The sequence below is a fragment of the Zonotrichia leucophrys genome, chromosome 2 (genome assembly GCF_028769735.1).
Source record: "Zonotrichia leucophrys gambelii isolate GWCS_2022_RI chromosome 2, RI_Zleu_2.0, whole genome shotgun sequence".
Classification (NCBI taxonomy): Eukaryota; Metazoa; Chordata; class Aves; order Passeriformes; family Passerellidae; genus Zonotrichia; species Zonotrichia leucophrys.
Genome location: NC_088171.1, coordinates 52,753,037 through 52,778,497, shown reverse-complemented (window position 1 = coordinate 52,778,497; position 25,461 = coordinate 52,753,037). Strand labels below are relative to the sequence as shown.

Sequence of the window (25,461 nt, the reverse complement as noted above, 5' to 3'; positions counted from 1 at the left end):
TTTCATCAGCAGCTGATCCTTTGCACTTAAAAAATGGGAGTAGGATTTTTTGGTAGCAGAGAAGACCTCATTGGCTATGAATACTAACCTTCAGGAAAGAGAGGTCACGATTGTGCTCCACATATGTAATCTCCAGGTTGCTGAGTACCACCTCACAATTGTTGTACATCCTCTGCAGGCTGGTGAAATGGTCTTCCACATGTCCCAGTTGGGTCAGCTTGTTGTTTGTCCCTTGACAAACTGTGGAGAAAAGGAGAAAGCTCCATGAAGGAAAGGAAGAATTAACTACAGGGCAAAGACTTGTTTCTCACTTATCTTTAAAAGCACTACAGTAAGTTAAGCTTCATAAGAAGCAAGAAGTCATCTGTCATGACTCCACTGGCAATAGTGTAGGAAGTATGCAGTGCTTCCCAGGGACAGAGATGTACCAGAATTCAGAGTTGGAATAACTGCCCATCACTGTCTGTTATAGAAAAGTCGCAATACGAGGCTTTTGTGCATAGGGAGCACTAAGTTTTCTGCATCACAGACATAACTCAGTTCCTGAAGAGAGGACATTGATACAGTTCCACTGAAGACTACTGAAAATGGCATGTTGCCAGGTATCACCAAAAGTGATTTTCCTGAGGACCTATTTTACATTACTTACAGGGGCATTGGGTCTCCTTGTAAGCTCAGAGGAAGGAAGGGGGGCTTCCTGAAGGACCCCTTAAGCTACAAACTCGGGTTTTAAGGTCTAACTGAACCTCCAGGGCTTACACATCTCTTGCCACTCTGACATTTTGGGAGTATGACAGATTTATATTTTCTGGCATATTCAACTTTGGCACTCAAATCCACTTCTGCCTGGTGGGGAAGGAAGAGGTGTCACACAGAGCACCACTGAGATTTCAAATATTTATAACAGCACGATGGAAAAATTAATCCCCTCCTGACATTATATTACACTGCTTTATTAAATCTAGAGGAACTGAAAAAAGTTATCAAGATTGTAATTGATTGCAATACATGAGCAAAATGCAAACTTGCTCTGAAGAAAAACACCAGACACAACCCTGACAAATTCTGTACTCATACAGTCAATCCCTGTGCTATCCCTACAGGGGTCAAATGAACACATCTCTCAGTTATGCTAATACAGAGAAAAGGAGAATTATACAGAAGACAATGTGGTAAAAAACTTCACAACCCCTTCCAGGGGCTCCTTCAGCTCCACTCTTTTGCTCTTCAGTGGGAGCAGAAGGAGGCTGTTATCTCATTGTTTGCATAATGCAACCCCAGCCTGACTTCACAGCTTTCCATATTGAAAGAATTATATTGTTTTAACTTGGAGAAATGAATATATGAAATTATAGTTTTGTAGAGCCATAATTTACAGAAACACCAATCAGAAACTGGAGTTCTGCAAAGCAAATAACAAAGACTCTTGAGAAAGCTAGAAATATGTTTCAGTTCCAGTAACAAAAGACAACACCTGTTGAAGATTTACTGAACAACTGATGCTTTATTAGTAGGGAAAACAGTGTAATGACAGTGATAAAAACACACTTTACCAATCATCAAAACTATTCACTGAACATGTGGTACTTCTCAGTACAATCATCAGCATTAGGAGTTACAGTGATAACAGATTAAATACTCTGGACCATGTTTAAAGCAAGGCTGTTGACTCACATTCCTCAGTTATTTCTCATTATACATCTAGAGAAACATTATAGTGTTTGGAATCAGAGCAGCAACTGCTGGTAAATGGGAACACTATGACAGGCTGGAAGCACATCATCTAAGGTGCTTGACCCTTATTATATATTTTGAATTTCTGAATTTCTTAACGCTTGCTTTAGAAATTCTAAGTGGGATTTTCTGTTTTAGTTTCTGTTCCAGTTTCAAACTCAACTGTTGCATTGTGTTCATACTTCAAATCTGTACTTGATGTCTGCTTCAAGTACAAGGTCCACAAATTATCAGAGTCATGGGTAGGTTTTAATTCTGCAGAGTGGTCACATTTTGAAAGTTAGAAGTACTGTCATATGGCTAGTCTGCTCTGGAAAAAGTGTTGGTTGCTCTTGGGGACAGGGATGAAGAGTCTTTGAACTGACTGGAAAAGTCAAGGAGTCATCCCAGAGGACATCTTGAATTTTAAGCAATGTTATCCTAAAACCCAGGAAAAACCAGTAATTACAGATTCTCAGACTGTTCAAAACCTCAGCTTGGATGCTCCGTTTAGGCATCTCATATCTGATCTTTAGAACAGTGTGATATTGGAAAGCACTCTAACACAGTGCAGGAGCAGGTGCAGTTTGGACTGCTCACAGAAATAAAACTGTAAGTCATCCTGCTGTGCTCTTCAGGGTCCCCAAATGTACCTGATGCACTTGTTGCACCTCTGAGGTTACCAGCAAAGATCTGCCCCAGTACTCAGGACAGGTCCAGTGCAAAAGCTGCAGTGTTTATGCTACACCTGAACCAAAGGATGGCTGGAAGGAGGAGCTTTCTCTGGTGGCATCCTCCTGGCCACCTGTGCCCTTGACCGACTCTATGTGGCTTGGCATCAGTCAGATCATACAATAAAACAGCCCAGCTTGTTGAAACAACCCCTACGACAAACTGCACTCATTTGAATGTGCTTCTCTTGGGATCAGACAAGTGTTGGAGCTCTGAACTTGGCGAGCTGTCTTGAGAAAGACAGACTTTTCACTGCTTCAAGACTGAGGCAGCAGTCAGAGGGCATGGTTACTCTTGCCCTTCTCCCTCTCCTTCTCCCATGGGACCTCTCAGGGAACCATGCCAAAGAGTTGATCCAAGCTACAAATAATATAGGACAATAAATAAATAATTAGACCGAGGGTATTTTTAGCTCAGGAAAGCTTGTTGATGTGGTTCGCTATGGTGCTCCATGCATTGGAAACAGCTCAGAGGACAGAGCAAGGAGGCAGAAGCAAGTAGGCAAGAGAAAGAACTTCCCTGCTTGTGAGGCTGTAGAGGGAAACCCAGACATAACAAGCTCTGAAAGGGCTTCACCTTGGTCCCCCAGGACCTCCTTTTCTCCCCTGTACTGTGGGCAGAGAGCTCTTTGGCAGTTCTCTACCAAAATAATTCAAAGCCACTGGTCTCCTCCTCACATCCTCCATCCAGTAAACAGTAGCTGCAGATGAGATATTAGTTACCATCTGGAGAGCAGAATAAAGAGGGCTGCTTCTGCTAAGAAATCAACAGTGTGTGGCTGTCAGAGTATCAGCCAGAACACCTCAGTGCAGCTTTCTCCCTCATGCACAAATTTTTGTTTGTGCTGAGAGATACAAGGGATCTAAGTGCGTCCACAAAGTGAACTTCATCACACCAGTATTTACCAAGTGAGAACCTGGGTCATAAGCAGTATATGCTGAGCAAATAAAACCCAAATCAAACAAAACAAAGTAAATCCCTGCAGCAGTATTACCGAGCTCAGGCAACAGCGCAGAATAATTTTCCAACTAGAACATTTGAAAAGAAAATAAAATGGCCTGCTTATATCTGATGAATAACACCATTCCTGCAATTTCTTTGCTTATGGAAACTGTTCTAAAAAGATACATGCTATAATTATCTGTATATAATATCACAGCGTGAATGCCACTCTGGCCAGAGGCTAAAGCACAGACAATGAGGTGCTCGCCTTGCTCCGCAGAGTTTTAAGTGGGATGTGCATGCTTGAGTGGATGGAATTTATTACAATTTAACCTCTATTGAACTCAACCTACTTGTCCTCTAAAGGACAGATTCTGATGCCACATGCAATACATTCATTACATGATTTTGTTTCAATGTGTAGCAAAGCCAGCACTATCCAGGTTTAGGAGTCAGTGGTGGGCATGGATACTTGCATGGTACTGCTGGAGGTTATGGCAGCATGTACCGTATAATATATGTCCTGTGTGGACACTTACACATCTTAGCTAAAAGGGAGAGTAAAACATTCAGGGTGAGAACAACCCTGACCAGTAGAAAAGCCAAGATCCAGAACTGAACTTCAGGGCATGGGCTGATCCCTGAAAGACGAAAGCTTTGCTTTTATCTGTGATGTTAATATAATGAAAACACAACCAGTCTGGAAAGTTTTGACACAGAGGGCACGTCCCAAGAGGCTGCTGTCTGTGGCAGTGCTGAGAGCAGGCTGCAGGCTGGGAGTGCAGGGCTCTCCTGTCCCAGCCAGGGTGATCTGCTGGGCCCTTAGTGCCCAAGCCACCACTCCTTTGACATGGGGCAACCCAGAATTCTGCAGGGCAGCATCATGGGACTGTCACCCTAAAGCATTTAAATTCTGTGTGATATAGTTTTTAGCCCATTTGCTGTAATTCTTAAATGCCAAAGCGATGTTGATCTTGAATCAGCTGCAGCATTACCTCAACAGACAGCCTAACAAAAATTTAGATATTGCTGAAATGACCCATAAGTCAGGTGGTGTATAAGGCAGCAGCAATCAAAGGGCGCAGGAAAGAGGCACACTATACTGACAAATGCAAACTCATTGAATTTAGTGCTTATGAAAAGTGCAGGGTTGGCTGTCCTCGCTACTAAAAGCTTCTGTGTGTCCACAGACATGCTTGTGGACATGCATCCCCTTCTCTGCCTCAAACTTGAACTTACAGGAGTATTTCTAGGTGATGCTAGCTGGTTCACCCTCTCCAATCCTTTGGTCCTTGGCCACTTTTTTCTTGTGCAGCCTGAAGTAGTAGTGTGAAACCAAAGCATTTCCTAAATAGCATTTTCCTCAAGCAATGGTAGGGAGACAGAGGGCATCCATACAGCTGTAATGCTAAGCAACTATATTTTCCCAAATCCATACAAGCTCAGATTAAACAAAATGGTCCCAGCAGCAATTGCACTGATACAAGTAAAATCTGTTTTCATCTTTTCCCCAGAAAATCTCTGATTACTGAAGTCCCAAGCCTGTCACACATATTTGCCCCAGACTTGAGAAAAACCCCAGAGAATGCTTTGAAACCAAATTATCACCAATCCCCAAATCACTCTGTTTCTATCCCTGCTTAGTCTGTGTTAGTCTCCCTTCACCTCTGATACACATCAAAATAATAACTCACAAAGGCAATTTCGGAGATATGCAAGTCCATTTTCATGCTTCATATGTCACTTATAACTATATATGCCCTAGTATGATAAATTTATGTACTTTGCATGTTTTCTAGCCATTACTGACAAAAACACAAAACTTGTAGATGAGGGATATTTCTTTAATCTGACAGTGTATTTATAAATGTTCATCTCTCCTCACTCGTTAGCAGTAATTTCCCTTTTGATTGTTTTTAGATACTAAAGGAAGAGCACTACCTTGCTGGGTGCTTGGTTGGGATAGAAAGCTGGCACTGAATGCCTGGGGAGATAACACTATTACTGAGTGTGCTGCTATCAGAGTGTGGAGAAAAACACCTTCCAAGTGAATGGAATAACTTTATAGGAAATACTGCTCAATTTGGGTCTGTATGAGCAATCACACCATCCCAGCCTTTGCCCATTGTATCCCCTGGGTCACTCCTGCACAACCCAGAGGGGATCCTGACCATACCCTGCATCTCCATGATTTTTCCTGGGGGAAAAACTGTTTCCCCTTTATGAGGACCTTCATCTAACAGGCCCCCTGAAATTAAATGAAGATGCTTGATATTTAAGCATAAATACGCACATCAGCTCTAAGGGCAGATCCTCTATATCAGGTATTTTTTTAACTACCTTCAAAGCATGCCCTTAAAGATATCAAATAGATTCATATAACCTGCAGTGGAAACCAGCAAAGTGCAGCTCACTAGCTGTCAAATAATCAAAATAATGATGTTTAAGCTTACAACAAAGTACTAGAATAGACAGGACATTTGTCATCATGATTAACCTACTAGAAAGAGAAAGAACCATGCAATGTTTCCCTAAAGTAAACAGGGTATGAAATATCAGAGGTTGAAATAAGAAAGTGACATTACATTTTATGTAATCAATCACTCAAATAGAAATATTTATTATATTCACAAGTTCCTCAGCTCTACAGAGAGAAGGGATGGAGAAATTGCTGGGTTGAGTATGTTTACTAAGTATGTTTCACTGAGTAAGAACTTCAAGAGGGAGGAAACTTCACGTGACACAAAAGGAAAACCAAATCTGCTGCAACGTGCCATGGGAAGTTATGGAAAGGAGAGCTAGGAAACAGGTGAGGAGTGCAAACAGTGCTCACATGCTGGCACATCCTCTCTCTCAAGAACAGTGTCTGAAAATCCATACAATGCCTAAAAAGTCCAGTTTCAGCTTAATGACAGCAACATTTGGGCACTGGAAATTCTTCTGCAGAAGATAATGATTTTGCACATATCCAAATACTTTAATTCAAAACACTGTGAAAAACAACCTCATGTGGCTTTAACAAGTTCTTGCTCAAACAGTGTGGTTTAGAGTAATGCAGTTGCTGAGATTAATTCCAACTTTCAGACACAGTGGGACCAAAGCAATGTCTCTTAAAAATACTTAGATGGAAACTGTAATTGCAAAAATGACCAAAACTAACACCCTAGTGGAGAAAAAGAATATGCCTTGAGGGAAAGCTTTCCCAGATGGTTTCTTATTTCTATTTACTTGACAAAAACAACTTTTCCAGATAAAAGTAATTTTAGGTTTCCCTTCCTGACTCCAATTAGGAGTGGAGACCTGCCCTTCAATGTCGAAAGTCACATCCTGAATTGCAAAGGATGGAAGTATCATGACAGATGGTCTGTTTGCTGGTGAGTGTGTTTGCCTGAAAGAACAAATAATCACATACAAATCAACTTGTTTCTGGATGAAGACCTCACCAAAGTCACAGTATTTCTGACAACGAGGGATTCAACCTTATTAATTCCCCAGGGTGCTTTTTTTCCCTCCCCAATATAATTTACTAATATTTCTATTTTTCTTCTTTGTTGCCATTATTTAATTCTGCATGTATGTTTATTAATCCTCCAGAGATTAAGGCCAGACCAGGATGTGCTGAAATCAATCTTTCCACTGGCTTCAATGTGAACTGGATGGGGGATTAAATTCTTCTCTTGCTGATACCAGTATAAATTTGGAGCAAGTACTTGGACAGGATGGACTAACCCAGATTTAAGCTTTACCCTCTGAATGTCTTGGGATAAAACTGTTATTGATACAGATATTTTATGTAAATACAAGCAAAATTTCAAAGAAACATGAATTGCCACCTTGCAATTTTCTACAGTTTGGGGAAAAGTTGATTTCCAAAGGTGAATAATAGATGGGAATTTTGACAGAAGGTATTTCCACTGAGGTACTGAAAGATAACCTGAGTTTAGCTGAGTTTTCTTCATGTGATTTTGTCACTGATCTCAAAGACTTCAAATCACTGCTGAGGATTCCTGCAGATGACACAAGCATTGCTGGAGTTCTAAATAACAAAGAGGGACACATGACCTGCGCAGGCTGGTTTGTATAATTTAGGAAAATAAGCTCTCTGAACAACATTACATGAACTATAGCCAAAGGCAAGGTGTTACATCAAAGACTGCAGAACACATAGTAGGCATAGAAGATGGGGTCCTGGGATGCAGTTGCCCTGAAAAAGACTTGGGAATAATATGAGGTGACCAGAGGGAGAAGCCAGGATCCACTGGGTCCATCAGTGGCAAAATGCTGAAGGAAGGGAGGCAGTGCTGGCATCAATCCCTGGTGGTGCCCCAGCATGCCCCAAGGGTGGTGGCCTCTGCACTGGAAGGCTCTCCTCTCCCTGCAAAGCAGCTGCCACTGGGGCAGCTCCCACTCCAGTGCTACCAGGATGTACCTCAGGCTTCAGCCCTTCTCCAAGCTACATTCCAGCCCAGTTCCCTGACACATGGCCAGTGCACTAGGATTTTGCCTTGACTTTTGCAGGCTAATTATTGAGAATGATGGCTGGAAAGTCAAGCTCCCCAAGACATCATCCCCAGCAGCTGGGGTGCTGCTGTTGGGTTGCTCTCCCCACTCACACCCTCTGGAGAGGCTGCCACAAAGGTAACTAAGAGCTTGCACGGGGCTTTCTCTTTTCAGCTATTGCTCAAGGTTAAAAGGCCAGGTCTATTACAAGTGCAATAACCAGTGAACTTAAATAATGAGTAGTTTATAAATGAATAGTTTATAAATACTAGACACAACACTTAACAAATTTTGTGCAGAAAACCACAGAGGCACCTTCTCTCCCTTTTTAACCATATTTAGAGAAACTCAAGCCATACTGACTGTGCTATGTGAAGTCAGTATGGACTCTGAGGTGCCCCCAAGAAGTTTTCCCATGGGAGCCCAACAGAACAGGGTGATCAGCTTGGCTCTACAAATATATCCATATCAGGATGGGCAAAGTGATGAGTTCATGTCCTAGCTGGCCATTTTTAGACTCACTGTTCCCTACACACTATAGAGCAACTGAAGCTGGATGCTTTAGTGTGCAAAATGGGGCTCTTCAAGACAAAATGTCAACTGCAGCTTAGACATTCAAGAGGTGTACAGCACGGGGAAACACCACTGTGCTATGGAAAGGAACGAGACTTTGGGAACCACTGAGGAGGAAATTAAGGAGTGGGGGAAAGGCAGAGTTGATGGTATATTGGTTATACTGGATGGAGGTTCTGCCATCTCACTTATTCTGGGTCTCCCAAGAGAAAGCATTGCCCATGTCTGTGTTTTAGAAGCGTGATCCTCATGCTGTGTGAAATCCACATACTGACCAAAGCAAGTCTGTCTTGCACTGCACTGTTTGCACCCACACAAGACCATGCAAGGGGCAATAGACTCTGGTGTCAGTCCCAGCAGCTCTGTGCACTACAGTGGCTCGTTTCCCCCAGGGATGGGTCTGTCTATTAGGTAGCACAGGCCCTAGCTAGAAGCCCATGGCTGCAGTCCTCCAACCCTCCAGCTTCATATACCAGCACATCTACTATGCTTATCTCAAAAAACCTTTGTGCATCCACTGGGCAGAACTCTAGAGTGTGAGAAGGACTGTCTCACAGCTCCATTCATGTGAAGTTCTGGCCCTGGGAAATGGCTCACAGAAATGGAATGGTTCTCCTGGCATCCATGGAGAAGTTTGTATTGCTGTGTTTGCTGCAAATGGTGTAAACAGTCTGCACAGAGCACAACAATGGGCATAGCTCACCAAGCCTTGAATCTGGTGACACATGTCTGGCAGGGCTGTGGCACCTTAAGACGTACACCAGGATATTTGGGAAAACAAGTAGATGACAATGGATAAATAAGCCTGTTTCCATGGTCTAAAGAACCCCACATTCTTCACTGTTGTTTGTTCTGGCAACATCTATGAAGCAGCAGGATTTTATAGCACAATAAAAAGAAACTGAAGATGTGTGGCCGTGAAAATATGGGATCGGTTGCTAGTTACATCAGCACTGAATTGTTTAAAATCATTTCAAAATGAGTTAACTTGAGAAACGAGAGTTAAAGGCATTAAACTGTGCTGTGAACATTTTAGCATGTGGGATTTCTTGAGACACCGCAATTGCAAATTTCAATTTGTGCCTTCCAATGAAAAAAGACATATGTTTTTCTTTATTTATATTAAATCAAGTCTTATGTTGAAGTAAGCTGTGGTTCTCATGCACGTATTTCTGAATCCCCTGAGGTGTAAAGCTCTATGTGAGCACTCACATAGAACTGGCTCAAAAAGGACAAGAGAAACCACTTGCAGCTCATTCCAAGTAGAACACTAAAAGCTTGCTATTACAAATACAACACATCCAATAAGTATATGATTACACATACACACCCACAAATATATATATATCTATATCTGTAGCTCTCCCAGTTAAGCAGACGGACATCTCTAGAGACGCAACGTATGTGGAATACTGCTGAAACACAACAGCAACCACACAAGCTTTATCTGCTGCCTTGAACTACACTCCATGATCACCCCATGCACTTCTGTGTGTAGTTCTGCCCACTGAGGACAGGGAAGTGCTGCCAGCACCCACGGTGAATGCTGCAACGAGCCTTGGGGCATGTGCAGCTGCATCAGTCCCAACGCTTCCTCCCAAGCTGCTCTACAGTAAGTTCCAGACTCCTGTGGAGCCAAGCTGGAGAGCTACAGAAAGATCTATGCCTCAAAGTTCCCTACAGGACATCTTGTCCCTTAAGAATCAGGTCACCTTCTTGAGCAAGACTAAAACAAGACAAAAACTGCAGACATGACTAAAATAAACAGCATTTACTGCTGCAAACAATAAAAGGTACTGTTAAGTTACTACTGTAGCAAATGCCCTGTGTCAACTGACTACAAAGAACAAATGCAAGCTGATAAAAAGCTTTAAAAGTTTGTTTTCAACAACTGTGCTTTCATGGGAATAAATGCTAACAATGACTCTAGGGCTTCCAGATGAAATTTGGATATTTGTGCATGTTGACAAGCAAGCAAGTTAATACACGCTGCTAGGTTTGAAGAGCCTCTGGTAATATTTAAGTTTAAAAGGCATAGCAGAAGAGCATATTTGATGCAAATGAGGATCATCTTCTGATCTTCATTTAAAACTTGACTAAAACTCAGTGGAAAGACTGCTATTGAAATGAATGGGATCTGAATCAAGCATTTATTTCTTTTAATTTAACTGTGTGAAATTTAATAAATGAGGTAAATAGACTCTCTACCACCCTTTATTCTGGAAGGAGGAGAACTACAATTATATTTTGAAAGCCCAGGTAAAAAGCCACAAAATGTTTTAACAGCACCTGGGTAAGTTTTGAAGATGAAGAACAATTTATCTTCAAAAGTCTGGGAAAAAAACCCATTGAATTCAGTCGTTTACTATAAATGTTGCAAGTTATAGCAAGTGGACTGCTTTTAGAGCTGATCTTATTTAGCAATAGGGAATCTCAGTCACATTTAATGCCAGAGTTCAGTTCTGTGAAGACCTGTAAACAGGTCTGAACACTATAAAAGGTATTTGAAATGCATGACTACAGTACGTTTCATGCTGTTCAAACTCCAAAGAAGTTCCCTCTCCATCTCATGATTTGCATAGTTCCTTCCTCATGTCCTTTCACCCTTTTCAACAAAGCAAAAGCTTCACGGCTCAGTACAGAGCCCAGAACATCTGCAATCTGAACTCCAGAAATATAATGTAATGTGGATAAAGCCCTGCTAGCACTCTTAGACTTCTATGATCATAATGTCCATTCATGCAGGTCAGAGAAAAAAAACTTCTGAGGTTTGTTTGTTTGTTTGTGGATTTTTTTTAAAAAAAATTGTCTTTGAAAATACTAATAAAACAAATATTGAAGATGGGTAAGTGAAATTTTTTCTCTGAAAAGAACAAAGCCTCATGCTTATCAAAACACTGCGCCTTGCATTGACCTGTGTCAAGGGGGTTGTGTCTTTTTAGGTCAAATTATTGTTTCACATATACTCAGAATTAGTGGCTGTTTAATTGTGAACAGTTTCAAATCATAATAAAGATGACTGCAGCTGCTAAATTGGTTCTGCAGCTCCTTTGTCCCTAATGTTTGAGGGATGGTCTTTCTCAAGGACCTTTTCCAAGCAACAAGGCAGGAAAAACAATGCACAGCTTTAGCAAACACGTCACCCCCCCTACATGCAAATATGAAAATGTAGAAGATGACATGCAGATAAGGATTAAAAGAAAATCCGCCCTTACATAAATGACACAAACCTGCTTTAACACATTCCACCCTCTGCAGAAAAAATTTTCAGAAAGGAGCTGCCCCATCAGTTCAGTGAACAGGGGGAATAAACGTCCCCTTGTACACAAAAAGCTGGTAAATCAGCTACAACCCAAGCTCCAGCACAGAACGTGAAAATGCTATCGGTAGCAGACGGTTGGACTGTGCTTATCTTTGCCAAAAGTGTCTTGAGGGGGGAAAAAATGCCAGAAACTTTTTACTAGTGCAGTGAAATGCATGAAGAGACATGAAAGCCAGAGATGACTGACTGTAGAACCGATCTCACTTGCTCCTGCTCCCATCTGCTCCTCTGTTCCTGCAATGCTTCTTCTGCAGATGATAGTACTCAAGAGTTTTGATGAATGGAAGAATTTTTGTCATCCATTGGATTTGGGTTGGTTTTTTTCCACTCTGACTAGAAATAATCAGCTTTTACTTTTCACTATATTACAATTTGGAAACTCGCTGCTGTACACAGGTCTCTGGCTTTTTTTGTTTCCTAGAAGAAAACAAAGGGAAACAGAGATGGGAACATCCCAGTGCAAGCTCCAGCACCAGCATCACTGCTGTGGGGCATCTCAGCAGGAGGATTGGCCCTCCTCATCTGCCAAATACAGACACCCTGTTTGTATTTGTTACTCCAGTGCTGCTAGGATGCCTTACACCTTCCAAAATACCTTCTTAGGCACCTGCCCAAGAAACCCACTTCCTTGACTTCAGCTTTTTGTGGGAAGAAGTTGCTTGAACAGCAAGACAATTTAAATCACATTCTAATGTATTTCTGGTACATTGTTTGGAGATGCCACATTTTTCTCCAGCCCAGATCTTTGGTGGAAATTCAACAAAAGGAAGGATTGGTGGAGTAGCAACTTCAGAAGACACCAGAAGCAAGCAATGTTAGGATTTGATATCCATCATGCCAAGAACTTGCATGCTTGAATCTTCCAAGGACTTTTATGGAGAACTAAAACTGCAAGGGGAAAAAATTATGTGAGGCAGGCATTTATGTACCTCAGCTGAAAAAAAAAAAAAAAACCCCAAAAAAACCAATCACATTTTGTTTTCCAGAAAATGACATTAACTTCAGAAAGATCTGGCCTTGGCCATTGCTTCCCAGAAAGTTTCCAAAATTGCAAAATGATCACCTTCTGAGCAAATGAACACATCACACAGCCAACTCTCCACTGCACGGCAAAACTGCTCCCTGCCTTGTGAAATGTCTTCTGATAAGCCTTACTAAAACCAGAGCCACCTTATCTGGGAAAAATGACACCTACCAAGTTCTTAGAGCCATAGGTCTGTTTGGCTGCCTTTGATGCATTTGCCAGTCTTCAATCCCTATCTATCTATCACTTCATGGAGGAGCTGCAGCAGCTCTTGTGAGCCCAGTGAACTGCCTTGCTGCAAGTGATGAAATGCCACCAGCCCCAGAGAACAGAGCAGCTTTGTGAGTTAGCAGCTTCATGTTTTAGCAGCTCTGTGTTGCCTTCATCCTCACCTCCCAAAATGTGGAAACAAATACTCATAATGAACAAATAAAATTATTTCTTCCATGGGCTAGGAAATGAACTTTGCAGTGTTGAATGCGAGACTGTGTAGTACATTGGATTGTATGGCCAGTCTTGGAAAAATAAAGCAGAACAATCCTGTTCTCAACACCAGAACTAAAGGTCTGCATTACAAAACTTCAAAAGATTTAGACAGATTTTCCAAAGTAGGAATAGGAGTTTGGCAGTTAAATCATACAGCATGCCAGTGGGAGGTGGCCATCAGCACTGGCTGTTGAAAATCCTCCCTTTTAAGAGGGATCAGCACTACTCAAACAAAGATACAAGTTTTGCCACTAAGAAGCAAAGTTTTCAAGACCTACTATGCCTCCACGAAGGAACATTCTGAAGGAACAAGAGCCCCCATTTTGCCCCCAAATGCAACATCACTGTGTTGACATCAGTGTTGCATGAGGGCATTGACTTCACTTAGTTGCACCAGGCTACAGTACCTTGGAGTAGTATCATCATTTTTAAGCAGAATGCAAAATGGCATTAAAAATAATCGTGGTAAAAGGAAAAAAAAAAAAAAAGAAAGAGAAAGACGGGCTTAGAAGGGACAGAAAACAGCTGCTGGTAGATGCATTACAGCCGCATTCAGCTTACAAGCTCCCCAAAGGTTCTGGTACAGGAGTTAAGCAATCCCTTGGGAAAACTGAGCTTCTGATCTGGCTATGTTATACAGCTACAGGATGTCTCTTCTGTCACCAGGTTTTCTTTTACGAGACAGCATCCGATAGAAGGGGGTTGTGTTTTTAAGCTTTTGGATCTCATAAATGAAATTACTGAGTTCTTTCAGAGCTTTGCCAAAATAAGTTTCCATTAAAAGTCTCAAAACTGTCTATGGAAAGTTTCTGCTATGCTTTACTGAACTCTCCCAATAAATGGCAATGCAGTTTATACTTGTGGGAAAAAGCTCTGGCAGTGTGTATCTATTCCAGATAACGTGCAACTAACACAACTCAGGAAAGAAAATGTAACTCTCAGAGTAACTGAAATGTGGTGGTTTAGGGTGTTACTTTTCCCTCTGCATGTTGGAGCCCATTGTTCTAAGGAGGAGTCCCACAACCCTTGCAACTGCATCTCACAGGATGTGACTGACGTGCTCTGCCAGATGCTGGGACATGGCAAAATATTGGACTTTTGTTGCATTTTTGTGACAAATTATTCCTACCTAAAAATGTGGGGATGCTCATGAACACCAAACATATTCTTACCTGCTCCTAATAATGTATGTCCTCAAGCATGGAAAACTGTCTGTCCTTCTTATTCCATTTAAGTGCATTTATTTAAAAATTTGGCTTTCCATCAGGAAGGGAAAATAAGTTTTACACTTCTGGAATACAAAACTCATGAAGTGGAAGATTTGCATTGGCCTAGATCACTGACCATGTAAAGATGAAGCTGCTGAAACCCTGATGATGAAACTGCTGCTTTTGAAAATTCTGCCTTATCCCATTCTTTTTGGTTTCAAGCAATTTTTTTAGATTGAAACTTGACTATAAGTAATCAAACCCTATCCCACAGAACTGGAAGGCTGTGTCTTGTTTGAAAGCATTTTGCTGTGCCCATTATGTGAAAACTTATGGAGAAGCAACAGGATTTCAGAAGCAATGACAAAATGTGCACATCTCTCAGACAGGGTACTGGAAACTTATTTTTTGCCTGCTTTTAGTAAAGAGATCCTATTAGATCTCTGTGGTTACTACTGCAAAAGTGGATTATCTCATTCATTCTAAGGCATCATTTTATGTGCTTCCTCAACCAGAGATTTTCAATTTGTGCTCAACACCACCCTGGGAGACCCTGGACTATTTTCATGCCCATGAAATCTAAGTAATGAAAAGCAGGCTTACTCTTGCTAGAGAGATCTGTACCCTACCTCCCGTGGAAATACTGGAGGTGCTTGCATATTGAGCAATGCTGGAAACCCCTGGTATGCATAAACTGTGAACTCCTTTGAAGGACCTCCTACCACTGCCTGACCCCCTGCACCCCCCAGCACTCTATATCCATACACATTTATATACAACACATAACATATATATATATATGTATATATGTATATATATATATATATATATATATATATATATATATGTATTACATGGCCTCTTGTTGCCACCATAAGTCTACCTGAAGTACTTAAAGGTGAGACTGAACTGCAGGAGAGGGGTGGTAAGAGTATTGCACACCAATTTCCAAGCTCTCCCTGACCATGAACAGTGCCTACCACTGTCTCCCATAAAGTCTTGTGTGCTTATGCACAGACCCCTTAACAAGAAAACACTTCCAGCCATGCAAATGCTTACAGGAATATCCCTATGCAGGCACTGCCATTTCTTCCTCACTTATTTTCAAGGAATATATGTCATCAGCTTTAATTGAAGCAGAGCAAATAAGTTTTGTGTTCAGATGAATAAATACCCCACTAATTGTGCAATGAATATCCTGAAGCTGAACACACAGTGAGGTAGGAACTGTTCTTGAGTGCTTCAGAAAACAGAGACTTTGTACATTTTATAGGTATGTATGATACTAAGGCAGAGTTGACTGTGACTGAAAAGCAATCCTGTTTCAATTTCCACAGGAGTTTATCATCACATAACCCAGATACTGTAACTATTTCCTTGCTATGACGTGAAAACTTTCTTTCCTTGCTCACCAATTGGCTGGAGAAAAAGGGTGGGGAATGTGGAGCATTATGTTCTGCAATGACAACTGCCCAAGTCAGTACATTAATTATTTCTCAGCACTATCATGTAACAGTGTGTCCCTAAAAAAAAGTAGTCAGCATATTTATCAGTGACTTAAAAATGTACTTTATCCTCTGTGGCACAATACCATGACTCAAAACAAAGTCTTGAATTCTTCCGCCAGAGGTTTTTCATGTAGGGTCATGCTCCTGTCTTGATTAAGAAAATAGAAAAGGTTTTTGTTTGTTTTTTTGGTTTTTTTTTTTTTTTTTTTGTTTGGTGGTTGGTTTTTCTTGGGATTTTTTCCTTTTTTCTTTTAGGAAAGCACAGTTTTTTATTTATTTCTGTTATGAGATAAGATATTTACTACTGAACACGTGCTACAAATATATGACAGAGCAATAAAGACGATTTAATAGCCTGGGAATCTCTTGCTCAAGAGGACTAAGAGGTCAAAAGTTATGGCTTTGACATATAACATATGCTTTCTGAGTGCCTTCTTCTTCCTTGCAGGAAGTGTTTTGATTTCGCAATCTTACAAATATTCCTGAAAACTCTGAGGTATTTCTCAAAGTGATTCACTCATGTGGGATTTTAAAAATGGACGCTTCCTCTGACCACCTTACCTTAGCACCAAGTGCCTTCATGAATGTGTACTTTAGGAGGTCATGGACATATCCTGAGGTATTTCCCCTCCTGGAAGAGGACTGTAATAATTACATTATATGCAGAGCACTGCCAACATGGGGAGAGATCAGCACTGGTACACTGGACAAACAAGCACGGAGCTCAGCTGTGCTGCACACACACACAGACTCTACCAGTTGCCTGCCAGATGGGCTCAAGCCCTGCCTCTGCAGGGGCAGAAACCCATGTCACACCATTCCTAACAGCTGGGTGCTGCTGAGTCACTCGTGCCCAGGAAGGGGAAGCACCAGACACAGCTGCTTTCGAAGGACTCACTGGTGTGAGCTGTCGCCAGACCCTCTGCAGTCAGCGGGCACAGATAAGCCAACCAACATCTATTCATCCTCACTACACAGGATTCAATGTCCCTTTATTTGCAGACAGCTTAAGATTTCAATACAGACACAGCATAAATCAAATTTCTCTACAAACCTCTGGGTTGTAACAAGAGCTAACTTGCCTGTGATTTATTAATTTACAAACAACTAGGAGAGTAATAAGAATGAATGACATCAGTGATAGCTATAAGCAGATTTTTTACCCATTAGAACCTACAGGGTCATGTGATGTTCCCACAGGTTCCCTGTTCAGTGCTTGTGTTCAATTCAATGTGTGCCATGCCACAGCCCTCTGGAAACACATGGAGCCCCAGGGAGGCAATGGGGCCCTCTGTGCCTCTTGGAGGCTGCTCCAAACCTTCATCCCTCTGATATTTATGAAATTTGCTTCTAAATGTTCAGCCTAAACTCAGGCTTTACCATTCAGACTATTTGTATAAATTGTGCTGGCATTGTTCTTTCCATTAAGGTAGCTTCTTCCCAGTCTGATACTGTCTTTTCCATTCAACTCCCTTAGCCCTGTCTCATAAACTAGAATATTTCCCTGATTTTCCTTTTATTATATCCATCCAGGTAATATCCATATTCCATTAAACTGGTGACCAGAACTATATACCGTGTTCCTGCCAAGGACTTAGCAGTGTATTTTAATTAATATTAATGCTTTATCACTACTGAGACTTTCTGCACAGTGTATCCTTATTTTCTGGGTATACACATGAGCTCACCCATTCTTCCAGATTAAAACAAGAGTAAGTATGTACTTTTGCATTCTGCACAATTTTAACTTTTATTCCATTTCTTAGCATTCTCCAGTTCTACTCAAATGCCACTCAAACCTTCCTCTTCAGCTCTCCATTGTGAATCATCACTGTGAGAAGCACCTATGCAAAGATCTTTAATGAAAATATTTACCTAGACACATCCCAAGAACAATTCTTAAGGATACCCAGCAGATACCTGTCTCCAGAGCTTTTCTGATACAATCTGTTGTGTCCCCTTTAATCAGATCTTTATCTAAGTTTAAACTCTGCTACTAAACTAATGTAACCTCCTTCAAGTTATATAGTAACTTAATTTCATTACTTGGGTTACTGAAGTTCAGGCTAGTAATTATCTCCACAAAATGAAACGAAAGCAAGAACCCAACCATCTAACTAAGAAAGACAACCTGGTAGACCTGATCTTTGCTAACACAACTAAAGCTTTAGACTATTTTCCTTTTACTTTATTTACCTTTATTTTCCTTTCCTTCAAAGCACTTTCTGAAGCTCAGCATGATCTCAAAGGCAGAACAAAGGTCCTAAAGGTTCTATAGCCCTGTGGCTTTTCTCACTTCTTGAAACCATGGGGGCCTCATTTTATTGCACAGACATGCAGAATCGTGATTGTTTGATGACAGATTATATTGCTTACTTTTAAAATAAAGTATTTATCACTCTTTTTAAACCATACATTATAGGAGCTTGACCTGGGTGTGGAGAGCTGTGGAGCTGTGACTGGAGATTGATTGGAAAAGTGGAGATGATACATTTCTCTCAGTGAAGATTTAAGATTGTGAAACTCCATTAAGAATTACTTTCCTGCAGATCTCTCCTGGCCAGTACATTTTACATGTACATGTAAACATCCTGTCTGTCTTCAGCAGCATATAATGCTTTCATGGTAGCAAAATTCAACCTGATGTAACCTGGAGCTAACCTCTGATTCATTTTCTTCTTAATTAATGTAAATTTCTAGCATTCATGCCCTTTGCAGAGAAATAAGGAAGATTGGTCTTTTAAATCTAAGTTAATTTTTAAAGGAAATATAATTGGAAAAAACCAAACTCAGTCATATCTGTGTTGCTGAAGCTCTATGAGCTGTAGCTGATAAATTATCTGTCTGTGATGCCTCAGAAAACACTCTGCTACTTCCTGTACACCTTGTTTGTAAAGCTCTGTTTACTTACCTGTTACTTTTTGGCTAATTATTAACCGCAATTAACCTGATGGACTTTTTTTCCAAACAGAACAAATATTTACCAGAAAAGCAAAACTTATTCAGTAAGCCAAATGCAAATGTTGTCTCAGGCAAGGTCAGAGAGGTCATGGGGAGCAATAAGGTTCTATTTCCCCATGCACTACTTTGTTCATTACTGCTGATTGAAAATTAGGGGGAGATAAGTAGAAGACCAGAACTGTAACTTTCTGTTTATTATGGATTTTTAAAAATCCATATTTACAGAATGGTTTGAGAACTAGTTCCAGATTGGAGGGAGGAAAAAAAGCTGTTTTCTAGGCTTGCTGACAAAAACATTTTAAAATTCACTCCAACACTACTGACAAATTTTGGGGTTTTTCTTTCCTACTGTCTGTTTCTGAGCAGCAACAAAATATTTCAGGAGAGCAATGGATGTTGCATCCTTCCAACTACTTCTGCATCCTTTTGCCAGCCACTCACTGACATCTCCTTTTTTGACATCTCTGATATCTGGGCTGATGGCTCCTGTCCCCTGTGGGACAGACCTACAGGGTTCATACCTGTGTTACAGGTATGAACATACCTGAGTCTGATTTGTGACACCACTCTCACATGTGGTTAAGTCTTATCTCCCCAAGTTTAAAAAAAAACACTAGAAATTAAAGTAGGTAAACCCAAATTTTGTATTAATGGTGCCAAAATTAGCCCAGGCTATGGCTGAAATTAAAAAAATGCAAAAGAGACCATCGAATGATACCACAAATGTTGGCAGATCAGTCTAACTCCCATCTTTCCTGGCTGGGGGAGGAGGTTTTTCAGCAGATACTGCAGACATCTAAATCTGAGAGCTCCAATTGTAATAAAACATTTCACTTTTCCCAGACGGTGTTCTCCTATTCAGGGATGTTTGTGAAACCGTGCTGCCAAATCTGTGATTTCACAAACTTTTCCACGGTGATAACACAAACAGTGACTAGAGATTTATCTGAGGGATCAAGCTGCACTAGAAGGGGAATGTGAAAAAATGTGCATTTGAAGGCATTCTCTCCCCTGAGGAAGGATGAAAGCTCATATACATGTATAAAATGAACCTCACACCCCAGATCTGACAGAATTCAAGCTTCTTTTGGTGTACTTTCTGAAAATGCATATCAAATCCAATGAACTGAAAAAAATTGCAAAATAAAAAGTCTTTTTTTAAACTGAATTATCTCTGTCTTTCCCCTTAATAAAGCAAATTTGTGAGATTTACACAGCAGAGCTTTAAGAATATTCTCCATAACTCACTGAGATTTCACTCTTCTTTTTAAATTAGTAGATGATGACTTTCTCAGGGAAGATCAGATTTTGCTCTCAGTTACATCTACATCAAAGCAAAAGTAATGACATTGACTGCGGCAAAATTATTCCAGATCTACATCGCCCTCATGGGCAGCACCAAGAAAGAACATTTTAAAGACAATCTAGTTAATTAAATCCAAATTCATCACACTTTTTAAAGTTATGAACAAAAGGAAAAACCAGATGTAGTATGTTTGTCTTATTGCCAAGGAGCACTCACTATAAAACCCCCTTGAATTCAAATCTGAATGAGCACATACATTGTAGCAGGGAAGTTATGGCAGAAAGGAGAATAACTTTATAAACTTTGATAATTGCTTGATCTGGAGTTTTGATTAAATGGTCCTTCCAGTATGAAATTATCCTCTAAGAGGGCCACACTTTTGAATTCTCTCTCATATTTCCTTAATGGTTTTCACATTTTATTTTCCCTACTGCAGTCAAAACAACTTCTTTGGCAGTCCTATCTTCCTGCAGTACACAGCCTGTGTGACCACTCTTATCCCCACAGAAGGCATCTGGGACTACATCCTCTCCTGGACGAAAGTGAGAGCATCTGTCTTCACCATTGAAATGAAATACTGCTCATTTTTGCAGAGCTCTTAGGGCCTTGGTTTAAGTGCTGGGAGAAAGGGAGGCTCTCACAGAGGGCTGCTTATGCAATTATCAGGTCACGTAGTCACAGCACACAGCGGGGTCAGAGGAGGCAGAGATGTGTGGCCAGTTACCTGTCCCAGCACACACATCTTGTCCTGGTGCCTCTCCCTCCATGCTCCAAAAAACCCACACACAGGTTTACAACACCCAGCGCTGTTTAGAAGAACCACATAATCTGAAAGTGCTTTTTGAGATTTGTTTTTCTCCTCAAAAGAGATGCTCAAGTGAGTTTAAAAATTGTGATAAAGTTGCCTATAATGTAACCTATCCCATAGTTTATCATGCACTTACTTGAGTGCCACTTATAGTTGGGCAGAATCATACAGGGAAACAAATGCACCAGAAAGAATAAACTCTGTCTTAACACACTATTCTGGAGGTCAAATGAGGATCTGCATCTCAAAAGCAAGAGGAAGAAATTATGATCTTGCATACACTGGTTAATTTTTTTTGGTGTGAACCATCACCACCTCTCCCTGTCTAAGCGAGGGCTTAGTACTGAAGAGCCAGAAGCCTGGAAAGACAAATATTGCCATTATCAATAGGAGGGCTGTATTCCTTGTGATCATCACTGTCTGTTGCTAATCAAGGTTTTCACTGTATGCATCCTCAACCTCAACTCCTTGTGATTTTATTTTTTTCCTTGGTGCTTTCCATGGAGATTCAACTTTTTCTTTGAAGATCCAACCTCTGCAATCTGCCTTCTTCCAAACAAGTGGCCAGAATGCAATGAACCAGAAGGCTGCTCTCCCCCGGCCTCTCTCAAAATAGTTAAGAGGAAAAGGCTAAGAGGAGAAAGGTCTTGTTTTAGGAAAGCAAGGCCCAGGAGTGAAGAAGGCATGAGCTTACTGTGCAGTGAGGAGTGCACCTGTGAGCTGTAGCTTGGGTGGGCTGGCACAGGCCAGGGGACATTGCCCCACACCCCTGTGCCCATCCCAGAGCCAACACTGCTTCATTTCCCACTGCCTGACATCACCACCCAGAAAATCCCAAAAGGAAAATCCCTTTGCCTTCTTATCCACATCACCCAAAACCATTTGCAAGCTGAAAATCAGGGCTATGATGCACTCAGAGTTCATTTACCCAGAGTAAATGTGATAACCAACAGCAGTTATTGTTTGTTAATATATGAAGCCTGGTGTCCTATCACTTTATTAAAATGCCTACTCTATTTATCTACATTCAGGAGATTATTCTTCTCTGTGACCACTAATAAAAAATCCCTGCCAATATTTGATATTAAAGTACTATGCCTGAGTGAAGTGCCAATTTCCAGGAGCCACGAGTAAAAACCCTGTTGTGAACATACACAAAAAACCTGAAAATATTAGATTATCTGAGTCAGATGAAAAACAAATAAACCCCACCACAAACAGCACCAGGAAAAATATGCAAAAATCAAGACAGCCACATTTTAAGGATATGTTTTACTGTTAGGGGTTGATGGTTCTGTTAATGGCAGCTAAAAGGAAAAGAATTACTGGGGTCATCTGTGATGGCAAGGAGGTAAGAAGTAGCACCCCAGCCTCCCAACAGAGGAACCAAGTGAATTGCAGAGGGGAGAGCTGACACTCCTTGCCTCTGGCAGCACTGCTGGGGCTGCTCCCAGCTCAGCTCCTGGTGCGGGCTGGGCATCAGTAAGGGCATTTCCCAGTAAGGGTGGAATCACTGCTTTCTGAAGAACACACCAGTCATACTGAGGGGGTACCATTAAAAAAAGAAAGTATTTTTCCAATTACTAAAACAAGTAAGGGTTACACCCTTGGCTTTCTTATAATAACTCATATTTGTCTGGGGCCATTGAAGACCCTTTTGTAACAAGCCAAGCAAACCCAGCTCACTGCACAACTGGATTTCTATTTGCAGCCCCAAAGAGCCACATTGAGAGGTTTCTCAGCCAGCACAGGGTGCTGAGACCCATCCTGCCCAATATCTGGTGGTTCATGGTGTAGTCATGCTCCTGAGAGGCAGGGCTGGTCCGTGACAAAAGGCCAGGTAAGCATCAGGAGCAAGACAAAACTTGCCCGAGCATGACAGCTGGCTGAAGCCAAGGTTACTGTGGGCTGCAAGAGCTCTTGCCCTTCCATTCCAAGCCACAGCTGAGCAGAGAAGTCAGCATTCTGCTGCAATACAACATGTCCCCCAGCTGAGTTAAATCAGAAATAATAAAAAACCATTAAATTCACATCCTCAGTTAGCACATATAGGATTTGGGAAGAGCAAATGGGAGAGGGCGATGAACAGCCAGAGTAGGTGCAGTCTGCTGCTCACCACTAACTCAGGCCAGGGTTTGCATGGGCACCGAGTCGGCTCCTGGGCTGTGAGCAGAAAAATCCAAACATCAACCAGCAGAACCCGACACGCAGGAGAAACATCCGGGCACTCACTTGGGGCACGGACTCTTCGCTGGGTCTGCCACCCACTCAAGTCTGCTTTTCACATTTTAGCAGATGAGAGAAAAACAGGGCAGCAAAATCCCTGAGACACAGGACGGCGTCAGCTCTCCCACCCACAGGTGCACTCCTCCTCTGCCCTCGCTGGCTGCTGCCCAGCAAGGCACTCGGAATTGGACAGGACAAATCCATCCTCAATAAACATGTCACATCTCATTTAGGAACAGAATTGTGCCCAGCAAGGGACAAGGGAGTTACATATCACCCAATATCAGGTATCACCCAATATTTTATTGCTGCTGGTACCACTCATGTACAACTCATAGGCAAATGATGCGAGGCCAAATGGGAATTACTCACAGTATTTGGCATGACACGATGCTTTACTATGAAGAAACAAAGGTCACTTTGGTCCACTTGATGCCAGAGACTGAGAAGTCTAAAGCCAGTGCAAGTTATTGCTTCTTCAGGCCTCTCTGAAGCACATGCTAGAGCCATTTAGGTGCCCCTGGGGACACCAACATTCCTCTAGGGTGATATCTGTTAGGATGTGGAGGCACCGAGCAGGGCAAGAAAAGAATAATGACAAAGAAATCTAACAGAGTTCTTGCACAAAATCATCACCCACCTCTGATAAAATTTCCTGAGAAACAAAGCAATAGGGAAATTAGAAACATAGCATTAGGGAATGATCCTCATAGCTGATCAAGGCTGCTTATTGTCAGAGGTTCCAATGTACACACGTATATCTGACATTACACAGAGTAGAATATGAATTTTCCTGTGGACTATGATACAGTTCCCTTCTTAATTTCCAGAGCTACAGCAACAAAATTTGAAATGGTCTGTACAAAATAATTCCCTTAATACTTCTTCTGACTGACAGCATAAGGAGACTACCACAGGCCACATTCTTAGGACTACTGTACAAAATTCTGCCTTCACTTAACAGTATCTTCTGACTTGTAGAGATAAAGACATGAGGGAGAGCACAGTCCACAGCACACAGCAAATAACAGGAACAATAAATGCAGTTACCTGTGCCCTGAAGCAAACACATGTCCCTGATCTGCTTCCATGGGAAAATACCCTGTTGAAACTACCAGCGATTCAGCCCAGAATTTCACATCATGTTTGTGCCTGCAGCACTGGCAAGAACACTGGAGGGGTTTTCCCTATGGATGCTCAAGTGCTCCTGGTGACAGAGTCTCTGGCCATAGCCTAAAACATGCCAGGAAGTGCTTGTCCAGATCCATGTCTTATGACTCAGTTCCAGGACTGCCTGAAATAATTAGGCAACATTAGCCAAACTGCAGTTGGGAACATGAACAAGGGCACTGTGAAGCCAGTTTCAAATAATGGTAAATCCCCATGTGAATTTGAGAGTACTTATTTAAATATCCACTCCTTTTTTATCACCTGCATAAATGACAAAGTTAATACCCCCAGGAAGACTGACTCATTTGGGAAAAATCAAGAGCTCCCAATTACTTCTCTTGTACCTGTCCCTTCTTGCTTTATTTGTAAAGAAGAGAACAACTATTAACCAATAGAAAATATGTTCATACTACCCTACTTTCCTTTTTAAAGCTATCAGAGATCACATCCTATTCTTCCTCTCAAAGATACACAGCTGAGCCTGCCTCTGCACACAGAAGGGACTTTGTATGAGCAGTGGCAAAACTGGCATCTTTTTTCATTAGTATAACCCTGTCAGCTTCCCATCCTTTCTGCTATCGAAATCTATTTAATGGATGAAAAATTATTGAACCCAAGATCTGAGAAGTCTATTCTTGGAATTTGAGAGGGGGAACAGGAGAGATACAACTACTCCTAAAAAATTATAAATTTTTTGCAACCTCTCTTTTCTTTTTAGCAAATTACCAGAGATCATTGTCAGTACTAGCACATGAATACATCTGCAATGACACGTGTGGTATTAATGAAAATACCTTTAAAAATGCAAATTATTCATGGCCCATTAACTGTGAAGGGCACACCTGTGTGCCACTCTCTGCAGAAGGGATTGCCCCTGACTGACCCAACAGAGCCTGGCCTTTCAGCTTAAATCCAACACAGCTGCCCACAGGGACACAGGACAGGAATTTGGTGGCACTCAAAACTGTGACAGTGATTTAGC

The 25,461-nt window shown here is 41.4% G+C and overlaps 1 protein-coding gene across 2 annotated transcripts in view; it reads right to left on the bottom strand.

The window, feature by feature from the left end:
- EGFR (epidermal growth factor receptor) overlaps positions 1-25,461 on the bottom strand; it is a 153,642-nt gene that overhangs the window by 45,917 nt on the left and 82,264 nt on the right. For both annotated transcript variants that reach the window (XM_064704999.1, XM_064705000.1), the window contains exon 2: positions 89-240. In XM_064704999.1, the coding sequence (XP_064561069.1) occupies positions 89-240 (152 nt within the window). The remainder of the gene's footprint in view (positions 1-88; positions 241-25,461) is intronic.